Source organism: Fulmarus glacialis, unplaced genomic scaffold, assembly GCF_000690835.1.
Source record: "Fulmarus glacialis isolate BGI_N327 unplaced genomic scaffold, ASM69083v1 scaffold22499, whole genome shotgun sequence".
NCBI classification, from domain to species: Eukaryota; Metazoa; Chordata; class Aves; order Procellariiformes; family Procellariidae; genus Fulmarus; species Fulmarus glacialis.
Genome location: NW_009232899.1, coordinates 9,801 through 24,957, shown reverse-complemented (window position 1 = coordinate 24,957; position 15,157 = coordinate 9,801). Strand labels below are relative to the sequence as shown.

Here is a 15,157-nt window from a genome sequence, read left to right as displayed (position 1 = left end):
GATGGAGGAGGAGGAGTGGTTCAGATCGCTGAATATAACTGTTTCCAAAGAAAGGCTTATAAGCTGAGATGCTTAGTGCTCGGGCGTGAATTAATTTGTGCTGCACAGCATTTGCTTTAAAAGCAAATTAAAAAAGCATTTTGTATTCTCATGTATTTGAGACTCCTATCCCAAGTGCTGTTGCTTGCAGCTGGCTGTGGTATTTTCCCTTCTTAAGCAGATGGTCTTTGCCTTTGTCCCGTGCAAAAAAAGCTGTGGGACCTCACAGTAGCTGTCCCTGAAAACTAACCTGCATACCTGCTCTAAAATAAGTGTCCCGACAGCGAGCACGGTGGAGACCTTGTCTTTATAACGGCATTGATGACCTAATCCTTTGAACAGACTAACATCTCTGATCCTTCCTCTCTGGGACACTCATCATGGCTAATTCCTCAGGATGCGTGGGCACTCGTGTTTATGGGGCAGTTTCTCCTTGGGACATGACATTTTCCCCCGGAGGCAGAGGGCTAATTCTGCCACTCCCTTTGTGGCTTGATTGACAGGTTTTATTTTAAAGGATTTGGTAGTTGTCTGCTGCCGTAGAACAGCAATTTTCTGTAACGGCTCCAAACTGTCAGTACAAAATTTAAGCCAAGCAGGCGATGAAGACAAGGACTGATAAAATCCCTCAATGGTTTTTGCATCTCTTCAGCTGCCCTTTTTCCAGGGGCTGGCGACCAGCCGGCGGAAGGTGCTGCTGTCTGCGGTCCCCCAGGAAAGGCAGTCCACCAGCCTCAGGTCTTCACACCCATTCCCATTTGTTTCAGGAGACCCCACGTTGCCTTGCTCCACAAGATTTTGCCTCTCGTCCTCTTTCCCGGTGTTTCCAACGCCGGTGTCCTTCCAGGCTGTTGCAAGAACCAACTGCTCTGCAGCTCTGGGTGTCTTGGCCAGATGTCTTGGATGTCTCTATCCCGGCCGTTCTCACATCCAAGTTGACTATATCTTTTTCTCTTGCCAGCGCTTGCTGATTTCCCTCTGCTCCTGCTGTGTTTGCTGTTGCGAGAGGTTTGTCTGAAAGACCTTGTCTCCCCTGTGCCGTGCTCCATTGCTGCTGAAATCAGCTGTCCCCGAGCTGCGGCCCGAGCCTGGGCTCCGTGCAGACGAACTGTTGCACCTTTGAGAGCTTGCCTTCCCTGAGCTGCTGGTATGTGCTGAGGCAGTTGGCAGGCATTGCTTATGTATGTGTGTGTGTATTAAATAGAACAGCTCAGAATATCCGGCAGGCAGAGGTTCATTCAGCAGCATGAGTGTTTCCAGGCCATTTCCCTTTCCTTCCTTCCTTCCTTCCCCCTCTTCCGCGGCTCCCCCAAGAAGAACAACAAGTTTTTGTGTCAACGACTCGGTAGCTCAGAGTCAGATGCCGATTTTTAAATGGCTTCCACTTGCCGTGTGTTGATGATGATGATACTCTCCAGGCAGCAGATACGTGGAAAGCAGAAAACAGGAAGCCCAAAGCCTTGCAACCTCACAGTAAGTGTAAAGTGCAACTCTTCAAAGAAGAACAAATGGCAGGAAACCACCGATCTCCCCTGGGAGTGAGGCGTTCAGCGTCGTGGTGTGGAAGTGATGGGGCTGCTTTGTAGCTTTAGTGAGCTCGAGGCCCCCAACTTTGCCTCCCAGTTGCAGGCTGAGATGCTCCATCTGTGCGGGCTTTTGGGAACAGCGGTAGCAGCCGAGGTCTGTGATATTCCAGATGTTGGGCTCCGGAGCCCGCTGCAGGAAGTGGGAAGGTGTGGCATCTCCAGGGCTGCATCCCAAGCCGATCAGAAGGGAAGTGGTTGTGGGTAGAGGATCTCCCACTCACAGAGATTGGACCACAAAAGAGGAGGGGGGGAGAAAAAAAAAAAAAGCATTTGTTAGGATCTCACTTATTTGGCTCTCCATGAGGCATGTAACTCGAGTGCAGGAGAGGGGAGAATCGCTTTGCCGAGAGAGGCTTAGCTCGCCAGCAAGCCTTTTTTCTTTTCTTGATGAAATGATGCTGGGGCTGGTGTCAAATCTAGGCCTGCAGTAGTACTGAAAAGCAATTTGCCTAGGCTGCAGAGGGAATTAGTCATGACTCCCTATGCCCACTCGCTTCTGATGCTTTGAAGAAGGGCATGGTGTCAGCCACAGTTTAACTCTTCAGGTAGAAGGAAAACCCCGTAGGATATATCGGCTGGTGAACCGAAGTGATCTCCCGCCCCCCCAGACATGCCTCTGCTTTGTTTCCACCTTAACCTGGGCAAATCCAATTCCAGACAGCATAATCTCTCCCCTGCTCTCCCCTGAAAAGAGCAGCTGTCACCGGGCTCGCCGAGAGGCCAGGAGCCGGGTGGGAGGATCTAATGCGCAGAGAGGACCTGCTGTCAGCGGAGCCACGGAGGACACAGTAACACAGCCCAATTAAACTAATGCCCAGTGGTAGAAGTTAAACCCGTTAGAATTATATCTCTCTGCAGAACGTTTATTGCTCAAATCCAGTGCAGCGATGAAGTCTCTTATGGCAGAGATGTTCTTCCCTCCCTCAGGACAACTTCAGTCCGAGCAGAGGTTACGCTGGAACCAGAGCTGCGGTTGTTTTCGGAGCTCTCTTGCAGCTCCAGCTTGCTGAAGTTCATCTGTGTCAACCCAAGGTTGTACCCTGCTCTTCACCGGGGCTTGGGTTATCCGAGCCGGCAGGTAGCCGGGAAGAAGAGCCGGCCACACGTCCCCATGGGGCACGGAGCCGGATCGGAAGCTGGGAGAGCCAGCCAGCTCTCATCCCCTCTTGGGATGGGGCAACACAGCCCCTTCACGTCACCCGGGTTTTACCCCTTCCTCCCTCCCTCCCTCCCTCCCTCGGCAGTGCTCTGGCCTGGGCTGACTCAGATGGCTTGTCTTCCTCCTCCTCGCTGGCTAACCTTGGGTGAGTCAGCTTGGCAGGGAGCGGAGACCTGAGCTGTGGGCCCACACGCCTGCCAAGCCTCCCTTCCTTGACTCATCCCAGCAGCTCTGCCTTCCCCAGGGATGTCGGACGGAGGAGCTCCATGAGCAGGAGGATTCCACTGCAGCTGCCGGTCGTCAGCGCCTTTCCATTGGGCTCCACCAGCGAGCTGGAAATCCCAAACTAACGCAGTAAATGTCACAGAAATGGTGGGGTGAAATCGAGTGACGCCGGTTAAAGAATTTTACTCGTTTTCACTCTCTTCCTTCGATCTTCACCGGGATGTAAGCGGTCCCTGTGGTTCGGAGGTACATCCTTTTTCCCTTTCAGCGTGCCACCTAGGCAGCCTTTCTTGAAAGCTTTCTTGCTAGATGGGGGTTTGGAGAGCTTGCTGGGTGGTGAAGCCTGTGAAGTCCCAGATACCCCTGCACCCTGCAGCGTTGCTTTGGCTCAGGGCTCCGCTGTCGGACGCAGAGCAAATATTTGCCCACATTACTTGCCTTGAATCTCCTCTTGCTCGATGGGATGGCAAAAGCTCAGCAGAAGTTCCAGCTTATAGCAGAATTTCTGGCCTAATTATCTGGGTTTCTTTTTTTTTTGGAGAGGAGCAGGGAGGAAGAGGCTGAGACCACTGGAACATGTAGAAATCAGCTAGTCCTCCTCCTCCAGGAAAAGAAATTAACCTCAGGGGAATAAGAAGGTTCATCACAGTCCCTTATTTCCATCTCTTTGTAGTGTTGGCATTGGTCTTGCTTCATTGCCTTGTAACCGTGGTGTCGATTATGATATTGCCCTTAAAGCAGGAGGGATGTTATCACAGGTGGAAGACCCAGTGTTTGCAAACAAAAATAACTGGGTGAAAAAGAACGTTGTTTTATTTCAATGCTTCTCAGAACTTGTCGTTCTTTATGTAGATTTAAATAAAAACCCAGAGACGAGCAATCTTGCATTAACTAGCCCGTATGCCTAGAAGAAAAAGCGTTCAATACAGAAACACGTTTTGATTTTGAGTTTTCAGAAGGAAGCTGCAGAGAAGTGGGATTATTTTAATATTACAGAAACTTCCCTTCAGGATATTGTAATTTTCTTGCCTGTACTTCTTGTTCTCGTTGCTTTTAACGTGATAATCCTATCCATAGCCTTTTGCCGAAAGTGTCGGCTATGTGTGGCCATTGATGATCGCTACTGGGAACGGGAATTACTGTGTACTCTGCAAAATGCGCTTGGCTTGCTCTCAGCTTGTCCTCCTTGCATGCCTCTGATCTGCCGGTCGCTGCCGCCTGTAAATCTGCACGGTGGGAGCACGTGAGAGCGGGTCTTCTCTGGCTAGTGCATGGGGGGCCCTGCTCCTCGCTGCTCGCGTCGTATATCTGGGCTCCTGCGATGCAAACGAGAGCAGCGATGACTGGGAAGGCTACATGAGCCTGCAGACTGTGATCGCTGGTAGCCAGTTGCTACTGTGGGCGTGAAAAATAAGAGCAATCCTTGGGCAGCTGTCTCTGCATAGATGGCACTGGAGATGTGAGTCAGGCCGGGCAGCTGAAGTGCCACCTTGTAGATTCACTTCGATCATACGTAGAAAGTGCACAGGCTAACCGGGGTTGGGTGTTTCGGGGTAGCTTGGAAGCCCTGGAAGATCTGGGGGTTCGCATCACCCGGAGGTTCGCAGTTTTGGGGTAGTTTTGCCTTTGTATCCATTAGCTGACGATGCCTTTTGCTCGTCTCCGCTCATTGCCCAGTAATGGGGGAATCGAACAGCAAAAGGGAAGGGGCAGATACCGTGGATCTTTGCAGGTAGTTTCATTTCATGTCCAAACCCTCCGGTTCTTGGAGGGACTGATTGCTGAGCAGACACAAGGAAGAGCATCCCGAACGTGGAGAGGGCTGGAGCTCCATGCCAGGGGAAGGGTACCACCAGCCCTCAAAGGACATATTTTTGAGTCGTGCCCGACCCTCTCTGGTTTGCAACCAAAACAATTCACACATAAGGCATATAAATAGAGTGCAATACTCCCTGGTTATTTTAGCAGCCGGAACAGCCATAGAAATCGAGGGTGATTTTTACTATGTGCTGGTTACCTGACCTCCAGGCACCAGCTGCTGCGGATTTCTGCAGAACTGTGAACCAGGCAGAAGTCGTGTGAGCTGCCCCCACACTGCTCCATGCCTGTTCTCCAGCGACCATTTTTAGCAGCACGAAAGGGAGTTGGAGCTCGGTGGAGGTTTTTTATCGACAGGGAGAGCCAGCATGCATCCCCCGGATGGTGGGAGCTGATGGTGTGGACAGCTGTCCACTGGGGATGGGGCTGAAATTCGGCACGCTCGCCGCGTGGGTCACCGGCTGCCTTCAGATCGGGCTGGTTGTGTCGCTGTGGAGTATCTGAAGGTGCAGACCCAGACCAAAAAGATATTTAGAAAAGGAGGTTTCAAGAAAACTGGGATTACTGGGCTCCATCTTAAAATATTGGTCTTTTAATAGCAATTTTGATTGAAAAACAAATGTCCCTATTAAGTGTTGTGGTTTCACATAATGCTGTTACATCGAGCCTGGTTTGAAATCCCGAGGACAGCATGAAGATTTGGAACAAACCTTTGGATCCTTCTAGTCCTGGCTGCTTGCAACACTTAGCATTTCCTTAATAGCATGGTAGCTTGACAACACAAATGAACCCAGTTTTGATCCCATGACAACAAAAGCGTATGTATTTGCTCTTGGCTGGTCAACTGAAATCCATTTGCTTATTTGGTCGACGAGGTGTGGAATGAATGTTTAAGTGTGTGTTAAAACAGTCAGCATGGAAGGAAAGTTCCTTAAAATATCTTGTATCACTGGAGATTTGCTGCCAGATAGCAAGTAGGAGGAAGCAGTCATTGATGTAGCATCGGGAGAAGGCTGTTCTTTAGCTCTGCGCTCTTCGCCAGCACAGGTTTCTCCTCCCTTTGCGAGGTGCCGCAGTCCGCTTGGACCGCTGCTCCAGCTGAAGTATTTCATCGGAGGGAGCTATTGCAGGAATAAGGAGCATATCGAGGGGGCAAACAGTATGGAGACTGGAGGGCTCAGTAATGGCTTGAGGGGCTTGGGGGGAGAAAAACCATCCTGTTGAGGATGGGGAAGGAGAGAGCGGCTGGGTGGGGGTCTGGCAGCCAGCCATGGGCAGACCCACCGCAGGGGTCCTTTGCAGCGTGCTGCTGGAGGAGAAGTGACTCCTCTCAGCTTCTGGGACGATTGTGCCTCTGGAAGAGAAAGCGGGCTCGTCCCCCGCCAGCACCGAGCTGAGCTGTGGGCGCCTGTGTCAGTGTGTGTTAAGTTGCGATCTCTCTGCTTTTAAGGCATTCCCATTTACTCTGTCAGCTTCCAATTCATGTGCTGGAGCACATCACTGGAATGAGCTGACGCAGTTGGTGGCAGTGTCTTTTGCTCTAAGAGAGTCTGGAGGAAAAAAACCCAAGACTTCATTTACTTTTGAAGCGTAACTCCCATTACAGCTGCAGCTTATGCTTCCCTGGGTTCACGTAGGCATTTCCTGAGGACAGGTTTCCCTGCACAGGTAGTTGCCACTCCAGGCTCCGCTGCGGTACCTTTGAGCTGTTTTCCATCTCTTCTTTCCACAGGTGGAGAGAGACTTTGAAAGGGAATATGGAAAGCTTCAGCAGTAAGTATCAACCACGCTGGTAAAACAGGAACGGTAGCATGCTTCTCTGTTGTGCCCTCTTATTGCATCTTCCCAGAAAATTTTAGCCAGTTATGCTCTTCCCAGCAAATCACTCACTGCCCTGTAATTTCTAATTCTTCAGAGTTTCTCTGGTGGCTGGGTGTTCAAAGGTGTCGTAAGAAGTATTTGCAGTGTGGTTGAGGTTTGCAGATTATGGCAGCTCTAAAGTAAAAGTGGAAAATTGCCAGAAAACTGTGGGGTCACTGAGCAGCTCAACACCTCTGAGGACAAATATTGGTTTTACCATACTGACTGTGTCACATAAGCTCACACTTATCATCTGGAAGCATTTGGCTTTACCATTTGTGGTAAGTGTGAGGACTTAAGAAAATATGTGACTTTGAATAAGAGATCAACAACTTGAAAAGGTTGAAAACCATCTGAAAACAACCAGAAAAGGTTGAGCAGCACTGAACTTCATAGAGCCTTGCCTGGATATTTTTAACTCACAACAGAAGCCAGCATATTCAGCCCGTAAATGATTTGTTGCACGTATGATACACTTTGGTTTGTTTCTTTCCAAGATTCAGACTTTGCCTTGTTCTCCCAACTTTCAGATTGGAAGATCAGACCAAAAAACTTCAGAAGGATATGAAGAAAAGCACAGATGCAGACTTGGGTATGTGACTGTAGGATACATAGACTGTGAACTTGGCCACAAAGAGATGAAGTGACTTTCTCAAGATCACATGAGTAATCTGTGACAAGTCTGGAAAACAAATCTAGATCTCAGTCCCACTCAGTTTGCTTAGTTACAAGGCCATCTGCATGAGGGCTGCCGAGCAGTATCTCAACCAAGGGAACAGAAAGTATGTTATGGGCTTATCCCTATCTCTTGGGCTGCAGCTTGCTGTGTGGCCTTGGACAAGTCACTTTCTTTTCTTTGCCTCAGTTTCTGCAACCGCAAAAGAGGAGTAATTATTCCAGTTCTCGTGTTAGACAGGCAGGAGCAGTCTCCAGCTGAGCCTGTTGGATCGAGCGATGCATATTCACCTACTCCAGTCGAGGGCATCTTATGCTATCTGAAGCCAGAGGAAGGTGGGATGAGGCTTTGGGGGGTCTGCAGAGCACCACGTAGGCATCGCTATACGTGTCTCACGTATGAACTGCTGGCCTAACAGCTCTCATTCAGGAATAACCCTGCTCGTTCCCTTGGTCGCTGCTTGCTTTGGCTTGACCTCGTGGCAGTGGGCGATGTAGGAAGCAATAAACAAGTCATCTCTGCCTGTACCGCCACAGCTGCCTGCTCCTGCCTGCGCGGGGTGACATCTGCCCTTCAGGTGTCCCGTCCCAAGGCACAGCAGCCCCTGCCCGCTCCATTCATAGCTTCTCTAGTAGGAAACCGGTGTGACCGCACCACGTGGCGCACGAACAAGGGAGAGAGAAGATGGGAGCGATCTGGCGGAGGGGAGCTGGGAGAAGTGGATTCGGTGGATGCCAGTTATTGAACCGAACGGGGCAGCCTGCAGAAACATGCAGCAAGGAGCTGTTTTAAACACAGATGGTTTTTCTCAGCATGTGGTTTGGAGTAGTCCCTATTTGTACCGGGCCCCCACAGCTTCGGAGCCAAGGCAGATGCACCAGCGCAAACAGGTGTGGGCTGGACTGGTCCAACACTCATCTCGTGGGAGTTCGGTTCACAGAGGGGCAGGGGAGTGGGAAGGAGCCCCACCGGGCGCTTTGTCAGCGGGAGGGCTGGCAAATTTGGGGCTTCCCATGATACAGGCTCTCACCTGTGTGTATGAGTGTGTACATGCTCGGATATTGCCAGACATAAACACGGATCCCGGCTTTTGCCCGCGCTTTCCCACCCTTCCCAGAACCGTGCTGGCACGCACGTGTGCATGCACAGAGAGCGGTGGGAAAGGCACCAGTAACCAGTGCTGCCAGGACTCCTTTCCAGGGTGAAAACTGCCCTTTCTGGGGACTTTGGTCATTGTCAGGGATCCTTGGTAAGTTTTTCCTTGTTAAGGATTCCCCTCCCCTCCCTTGCAGTGGGCGTTGTTTATATGGAGCATTTCAAGTCCCAGAGGAGCTGTGGGAGGACTTTCTTTTTCCGTTCTGCTACATGGCAGAGTCACAAATGAGCCTTGGCCAGATCCAGTAAGATCTGATTTCTCATTTAAAGGCATGAAATCATGAGTGTAAGGGAAGCTTTTGAATGTGGTCTGGTGAGGGATGGCTGAAGGAAAAGGAGGCAGATCTGATCAAGCCCTGAGGACTGCTTTCCTCACCTGGCAGTGCCCATTCCCGAGAGGAGATAGCTGTGCTTGCTCAGCCAACATCCAGCCCCCATATCCGACGAGGATGTCAGTGTATCAGCCTTGTTGTGTCCTCCTGAGTGTCTTATTTCTTCCACTGTACCTCTGTGCTGAGGGGTTTGATTATTCACTGCCTGCAAACACTCCCTAGCAAACTGGACCTGGTGGCTCGAGTCTCCACCTTCTGCCAAAAAAGACTCAGCTCAGAACGAGACCGATTCCTCCGTCGGCACGAAAATGTTCCTGCAACTTGGCCGCTGCCCTGCCAGCTGCAGCGGCATCGCTGGGAACAGGGTACGGGTTATTAGCAGCACTCTCTGTACTGTGGCTAAAGATCACTAACCCCCTTCTCTGCCCTCTTTCCAAACAAAATATGATCTTAAGGAGCAGGAGGATGTTCTTTAATTGGCGACAAAAGCTCTCCTTTTGAAATGAGATGCAGTGACCCACCGGATCACCGTGGCTCAGTTTTGCTCGCTGGAGCGTGCCTGGCTGTTCTCCACTACTTTTATCGTGATGCAAACAAGCAGTGACTCTCTAAAGTCACCTCCTTTAATTGGAGTCGCGTCCCGCACGCTTTGTGAGTGAAGTGCAGTACAGACCCTGAAGCCCACCCCGAGGGACGGGCGATGCTCTCCTCCCCTCTCCCACGTCAGTCATGTGCCGGTTGAGTTTCAAGAGGGGGCTCAGCACCGGGCACGTGGAGGTGGGACCAGGGGATGTCCTCCCGCCATCCCGGCTCCCTGCACACCAGTGGGGACGCAGCGTGTGCCGGGGTCCGCAAAGCTGCCTTGGGAACCGCAGAGCCCACCACGGCTGCTTTTTCAGAGCTGTACAGGTGAGGTCAGTGACGCAGGGCACAAAATCTCACTGAACGTGCCTGAAAAGCCCCGGTTTCTGGCCTCCTGGCGTGACCCTGCTGCTCGCTGCAGCTCCCCTCGCTACAGTACACTTTCAGTCCTCTCCTTGTGAAGGGAAACTGATTTTTCTTCCAGCTGAAGGAGTTCTGCCATTCTGAACTCCGTCCCATTTTGGCACAAATCCTTCCTCAGATGTGGTCACACATATGGATTATATCCCATCTGTTTAAAGGTTTAAATGCCTAAACCCTTAATGTTTGGATAATAGACGGATACGGTAGCTTTGTTATTCCGTAGTTAGCGTCTCGTTCTGCATTGAGCTTCCCGACCATTTAGCTTCTGAGCTCTCTATATAATTGTGTGTAACCTTTAAATCAGAATGTTTAACCCCTTGATTTATGATCTTAAGCCCCATTATTCAGATGACTTTAACTTTTAATATCTGAGTGAGTACAGTAGGAGTCTTTCCAAAGCTCATCTGTAGCACGGCTCAAGCATCTGGCTTTCTGATCTTAAACTGGAATAACTTCCAGCAACCGTGCTGACGAAAAAGAACATTTTTTTTTTAGTACCCGTGACTTTTTTTTTTTCCTTCTTTATTCCCATTTATATTGATGCTTGCCTTTTTATTCATCTTTTTTTCCATTCTGTACCTTAGCTATTTTCTTGCTTTTTTGTAGTGGTCCTGTCATAGGGATTTAATTTTCGCTTTGAAGACCAAGTGTATAGATAGGAAGAGAGATGTGTCTGATGGAGAACAAGCAGAAGTGCTCGGCGAGGCAGGGACTGAAGCCCATCAGTGTGTGACCTGCTGTTTCTGTATTTCTTGGTGACAGTCTCAGGGTCTGAAGGGACTTCAGCCTTTGCATTTTCCCCTGGCTTGTGGGGTTGGTCTCCACGGGCAGAGAATTTAGGCTCATTGAGGGAAAGTCCTTAGCCAGCTTGTGTCTCTGCTGCTTGTGTAGTGCCTATTTTGAGAGTAAAAGAGAAACCTCGTCCTCCATCCTGTCAGTCTGGTCCTTTTCCACCAGCACTAAATCCACTTCAAATATATATTTTTGTAAAGCCATTTGAAAGACTTAATGGACTGTGATTTTTCTCATTGTGGAAGAGCTGTAGTGCGACTGAGAGTGACACTTAATAGTCTGTCGAGAAAAGACGTTTAAAAAAAAACCATCTACTTTTTTTAAAGAGAACAGTGCTTTTGTTAGTCTGGTATTATTTCTGGCAACATCACAAGCCGTACATAGGAGTGGTTCAGACTTAACTTATATAAAAACAGTTCTCTGGGTGTTTATGTGAATGAATTGGTGGCTCTTCCTTTCTTTTCTCTCAACTAATGTTGAATATCTTCCTGGAGAGTTGTGCTAAACCCTCCTGGGTGGCTGAAGTCCCTGATTTTTGCCCACAGTGACCCTTTGCAGATGCAGGAGCCAGCCCTGGCAATGAGGGGTTGTGTGGCTGTCCCAGCAGGCAGCCGCTGAGATGTGACCCTCTCCTTTCCTTTGCATGCTCCTGTTGCCCTCAGCCATGTCCAAGTCGGCTGTCAAAATCTCTTCGGACCTGCTGTCTAACCCCCTGTGTGAACAGGAGCCCAGCTTTCTGGAGATGGTCACGGCCTTCGACACAGCGATGAAGAGGATGGACTCTTTCAACCAGGAGAAGGTGGGTTTGGCTGAAGAAGGGGAGACCAGGGTGTGCCGAGGTGCTGTTGGTATCTCCTCCTTCCCTTTTCGTCATCGTCTCCAAGATGCTTCCCACATGAGTTTCTCTATAATCTTACTCTTCTTCTGACTCTGGTTGTACTGGGGATTGCAGCTCATCCCGAGCACATGGGAGAAGTTTGCTATTTTTTGGTTAAAGGGCATTGTGGTTGTGCGCAGAAGCCCACATCATCCTATGGTAGGCACTGTGCAAACATGTATCGTTGTGCAAACAGGCTTTTTCAACAAGCCTGACATATAATCATCCCTTTTGCTTTCAACAGGTGAATCAGATCCAAAAGACAGTCATAGAGCCTTTGAAAAAGTAAGTACCAACGTTGTCTTATGAGCCATATCGAGTGTTTGTCATAACCGTGTACTTTAGGGATCTGTATCATCGAAAGAGATGTTGTCAGGTTAGAAATCAGCCCTTCCTAAAGAGGTAATAGTTCACATCCCTGTGCCAAAGTGGCATCCTCCTCGCTTTACAGCCGGGGCATGGAGAGGTGGGATGGTTTACCTGAGTCCATACTCTTACTCTGTGGCAAGGGTAAGCACCTCTTGTGTCTCAGCCTGCCAGATGTCTTTATCTGTACTTTAAAGAACACCTGAGATGAGTAATACTGAATGCATTAAAGCATCCAGCTTCTCTCCCTTTATATGTTGGTTACCACCGACACTTTGCTCCATCCAAAGGAGAAAAATCGCCTGGGGAGCTCCCCTGCGGGCAGCAGGCACAGACAGTGCCCTTCAGCCCAGGGAGGGGAGTATTTAGGTGTTTGAACAAAAGTTTCATTCCTTTGGAAGTTTTCTAAATAAAAAAGTAGAAGCTTGCTTTTAGTGAAAGTTCTTTCGTGTTTATAAATAATATATCCATGCGGGAAAGAAAGAGACGTTGCAGAGCTGTTGTAGCTAGACAGTGAGCAGGGGAGAAGGACGGACAGAAAAACACTGGCATCCCCCGTCCCGGGCTGGTAACTGATCCAGGACGGGATGTCTCAGACCGTGGAGAAAGTCTTGCAAACCTCTGCTGGAAAAGCTTCAGACCGCGTGTGGTGTGAAGGGCCAGCGTGGGGTGCACGTGGAGGGGAGCCCACTGCAGAGTCACGGCGAGAGCCACCCTGTCACCGGCAGGAGAGCTGGCAGGGAGCGTGCCGGAGTGGGACCTCGCTCCAAACCGTGCCCGTCCACAGCTTGCACGGCTTGAAAATAAATCTTTATCAGAGAGCGAGAGCTAGAGCTGTTGACAGTATTGTTCTGGTAGCAGGTTTCCATATTTTCCCCCGTTACTTGCTAACTGGTGCCGTACGGTGCGTCAGTACTCAGTCGTGCCTCGGCACCGCGGCAATTTTGTCACCTAGGTCTCATTTGGTGCAATTCCTCTTTGTCTGCACGATTTCTACCGGCGTTAGCAGCCATTACCAGTGTCACAGGCTGTACCCCCTAAACATTTAAGGAGTGCTTCAGTTGCTATACCAAACGTCTTCTGAAATCCTGAGATGTGCTATTTTGTTACAAGAACAGAGCAAGCGAGCAAAAATAAAATAAAATGACTTTAATATGACAGTAAGTGTTGCAAATTGCTGAATAACAATTTTAGTTTAGGTTTGACACAGAGTGGGGTTTTTTTTTTAAGTTGTTGTTTCTGCCCAAATCTGAAAGTAAAATCTCATATACCACTTAGCGCATGAGGTTAGAGTGTGTGTCTATGCGGGGGATGTTTGGTGACTCAAGTTTTACCTTGGTCGTCTATCCACAACCAGAAATTCTTGATTATTTAAGAAAAAAAAAATGAAGAAAGAAAGAAAAAAACCCAAGGCTTGTGCTGTAGAATTGTGTTGCTTATTATCTAGATTGTCCTCATGAAAGATACATTAACTTTTTCTTCCAGCATTCTGTTAAAATTGGAAGAAGGGCTTGCGTCTCTGAAATCATGTTGGGGTTTTTTTTTTCCCTAACTTGTGTTAGTTGATGAAATGAAAGCCTACAAACCTTGCCTTGTGTTTTAAACCCTGGGCAGTGTACGGGGCCATTAATTAAAGACAATAAAGCCATCTCCACATCACCAACGTCTTATTCTGCATTTGTGCAGTGTTTGGCTGCTGGTCTAGATGCTGCCGTAGCCCAGACAGTACAGAAGGGGAAAAACCCTTTTCTGTTGCTTTGGGTTTGAGGCAGCTATGCAAGATCACGTTACATTATTCCTGCCACAGGGAAATATTGGGGAAAATAGTGGAGTTTTGCAGGACACGGGGGCAGTCGGTTTGTTCCTCCTTGGCACCAGCGCGGTGCCCGGGAGCGCATCTCACAAGTGTAACATGCAACTCGCTGGTTATCGGTCCAGTCCTTAGTTAAACGTAAGAGTGTTTACTTCAGCGTCCTGGCTGCTTTCCAGCCTTGGCAATTCTCTCGAACTTCCTAAATTTCCATTGGACTTGAATATGGTATTTTTTCTCTTCCTGCCCTTTGGCACCTGCAAACAGTTGCTGCGTGCTCTTAAACAGCTTATGTTTCATGCTCAGAGAGGCTGCATCTCCACGCCGAGCAAAAAAATGTTCCTTTCCTTCCCTCTTTCTGACTCTCCGCGAGCGTAGGTACGTGCATGGCCGAGTCGTGCAGCCAGGAACATTTCGAAGGAGCCCAAGGGTCCATTTTGAGGCTAATGAGATGCAGGAGAGAAATGCAGAGCTTGCACCTCCCCTTGTCCTGCTGGCAGATAAACCCCAGCAACGTTTCTGGGATAAAAGTTTCAGATTAATGAAAGCTGCCTTGAGGAGCTCTTCTTATTTCCAGTTAGGTATTGCTTCCCCTCACAGAGACAGTCCTCCCCAGCCTCTCCCAAACTTGCTTTGACCTAGAAAAAGGCTTTTGCTACAACAGCTGCACTTTATTACATCTTCACTGGTGGTCTTTTATAGTTTATTAGCCAAAGAAACAGATAAGTATAATCCAGGCAATTATCATTAGTGGTAATATATTGTAATCAGAGGCACATGTGCAGTAAAATCTCCATTCAGTTGTCCAGGGATAGTAGGTTTCAGACAAATATTGGAGAATTTGTTAAACCATGTAGAAGAAAGCGGTAATAGATTTAGAGGGGGGTGGAGGCTTGTATTGTTTAAATCCTTCTGCTTCTGGGGACGTAGGGTTATTCAGAGTTTTGCTTTTTGAGCCCCAAGAAGCCCTTGGCTGGGAATCACTCATTTAACTTCAGGGAAGGAGCAAAGCTCTAATGAGAATATTGCATATTTCAGCGTGTGGGTTGGGCAAGGAGCTGGGGTGGCTGGGAAAGGTCGGGAGGGATCTGCTCTCCTCTTCGGGAGATGCCTGCATAAATTCACACCGTATCAGCAGATTTGGGGCGAGGGGGAGAGAAAAACAGCTGCTTTTTGCTTCACTCTTCCAGTTCTTCACTCTGGCTTGGGTGAGGAGTGAGGTGGATGGGGGATTGGTGATAGACTGTGTACTGTCGTCTTAGTATTACATATTGTGTGTCAGTATTTAAGGAAGGAAGCAGCTTAAATAAGCCAGGTGGTTTGGAGATTCACGGGCTTTAATGCCTTTCACGTTTGGAGCCGATTTTCGTTGCCGCCGGGTCTCGAGTTAACAAACTCTAGCTGTCTGAACCTCCCTGAGCATCGGGATGTCGTGGTCACCCTGGCACGGTACCATC

General features: G+C 49.1%; 1 protein-coding gene across 1 annotated transcript in view; it reads left to right on the top strand.

Moving 5' to 3' along the window:
• The window catches only part of BIN3 (bridging integrator 3), a gene marked incomplete at both ends in the record, with an annotated part of 24,359 nt that overhangs the window by 438 nt on the left and 8,764 nt on the right, over nt 1-15,157 (top strand). The window contains 5 exon segments of the mRNA XM_009585131.1: nt 6,560-6,600; nt 7,218-7,279; nt 11,310-11,446; nt 11,769-11,813; nt 12,631-12,635. Of these exon segments, the coding sequence (XP_009583426.1) occupies nt 6,560-6,600; nt 7,218-7,279; nt 11,310-11,446; nt 11,769-11,813; nt 12,631-12,635 (290 nt within the window).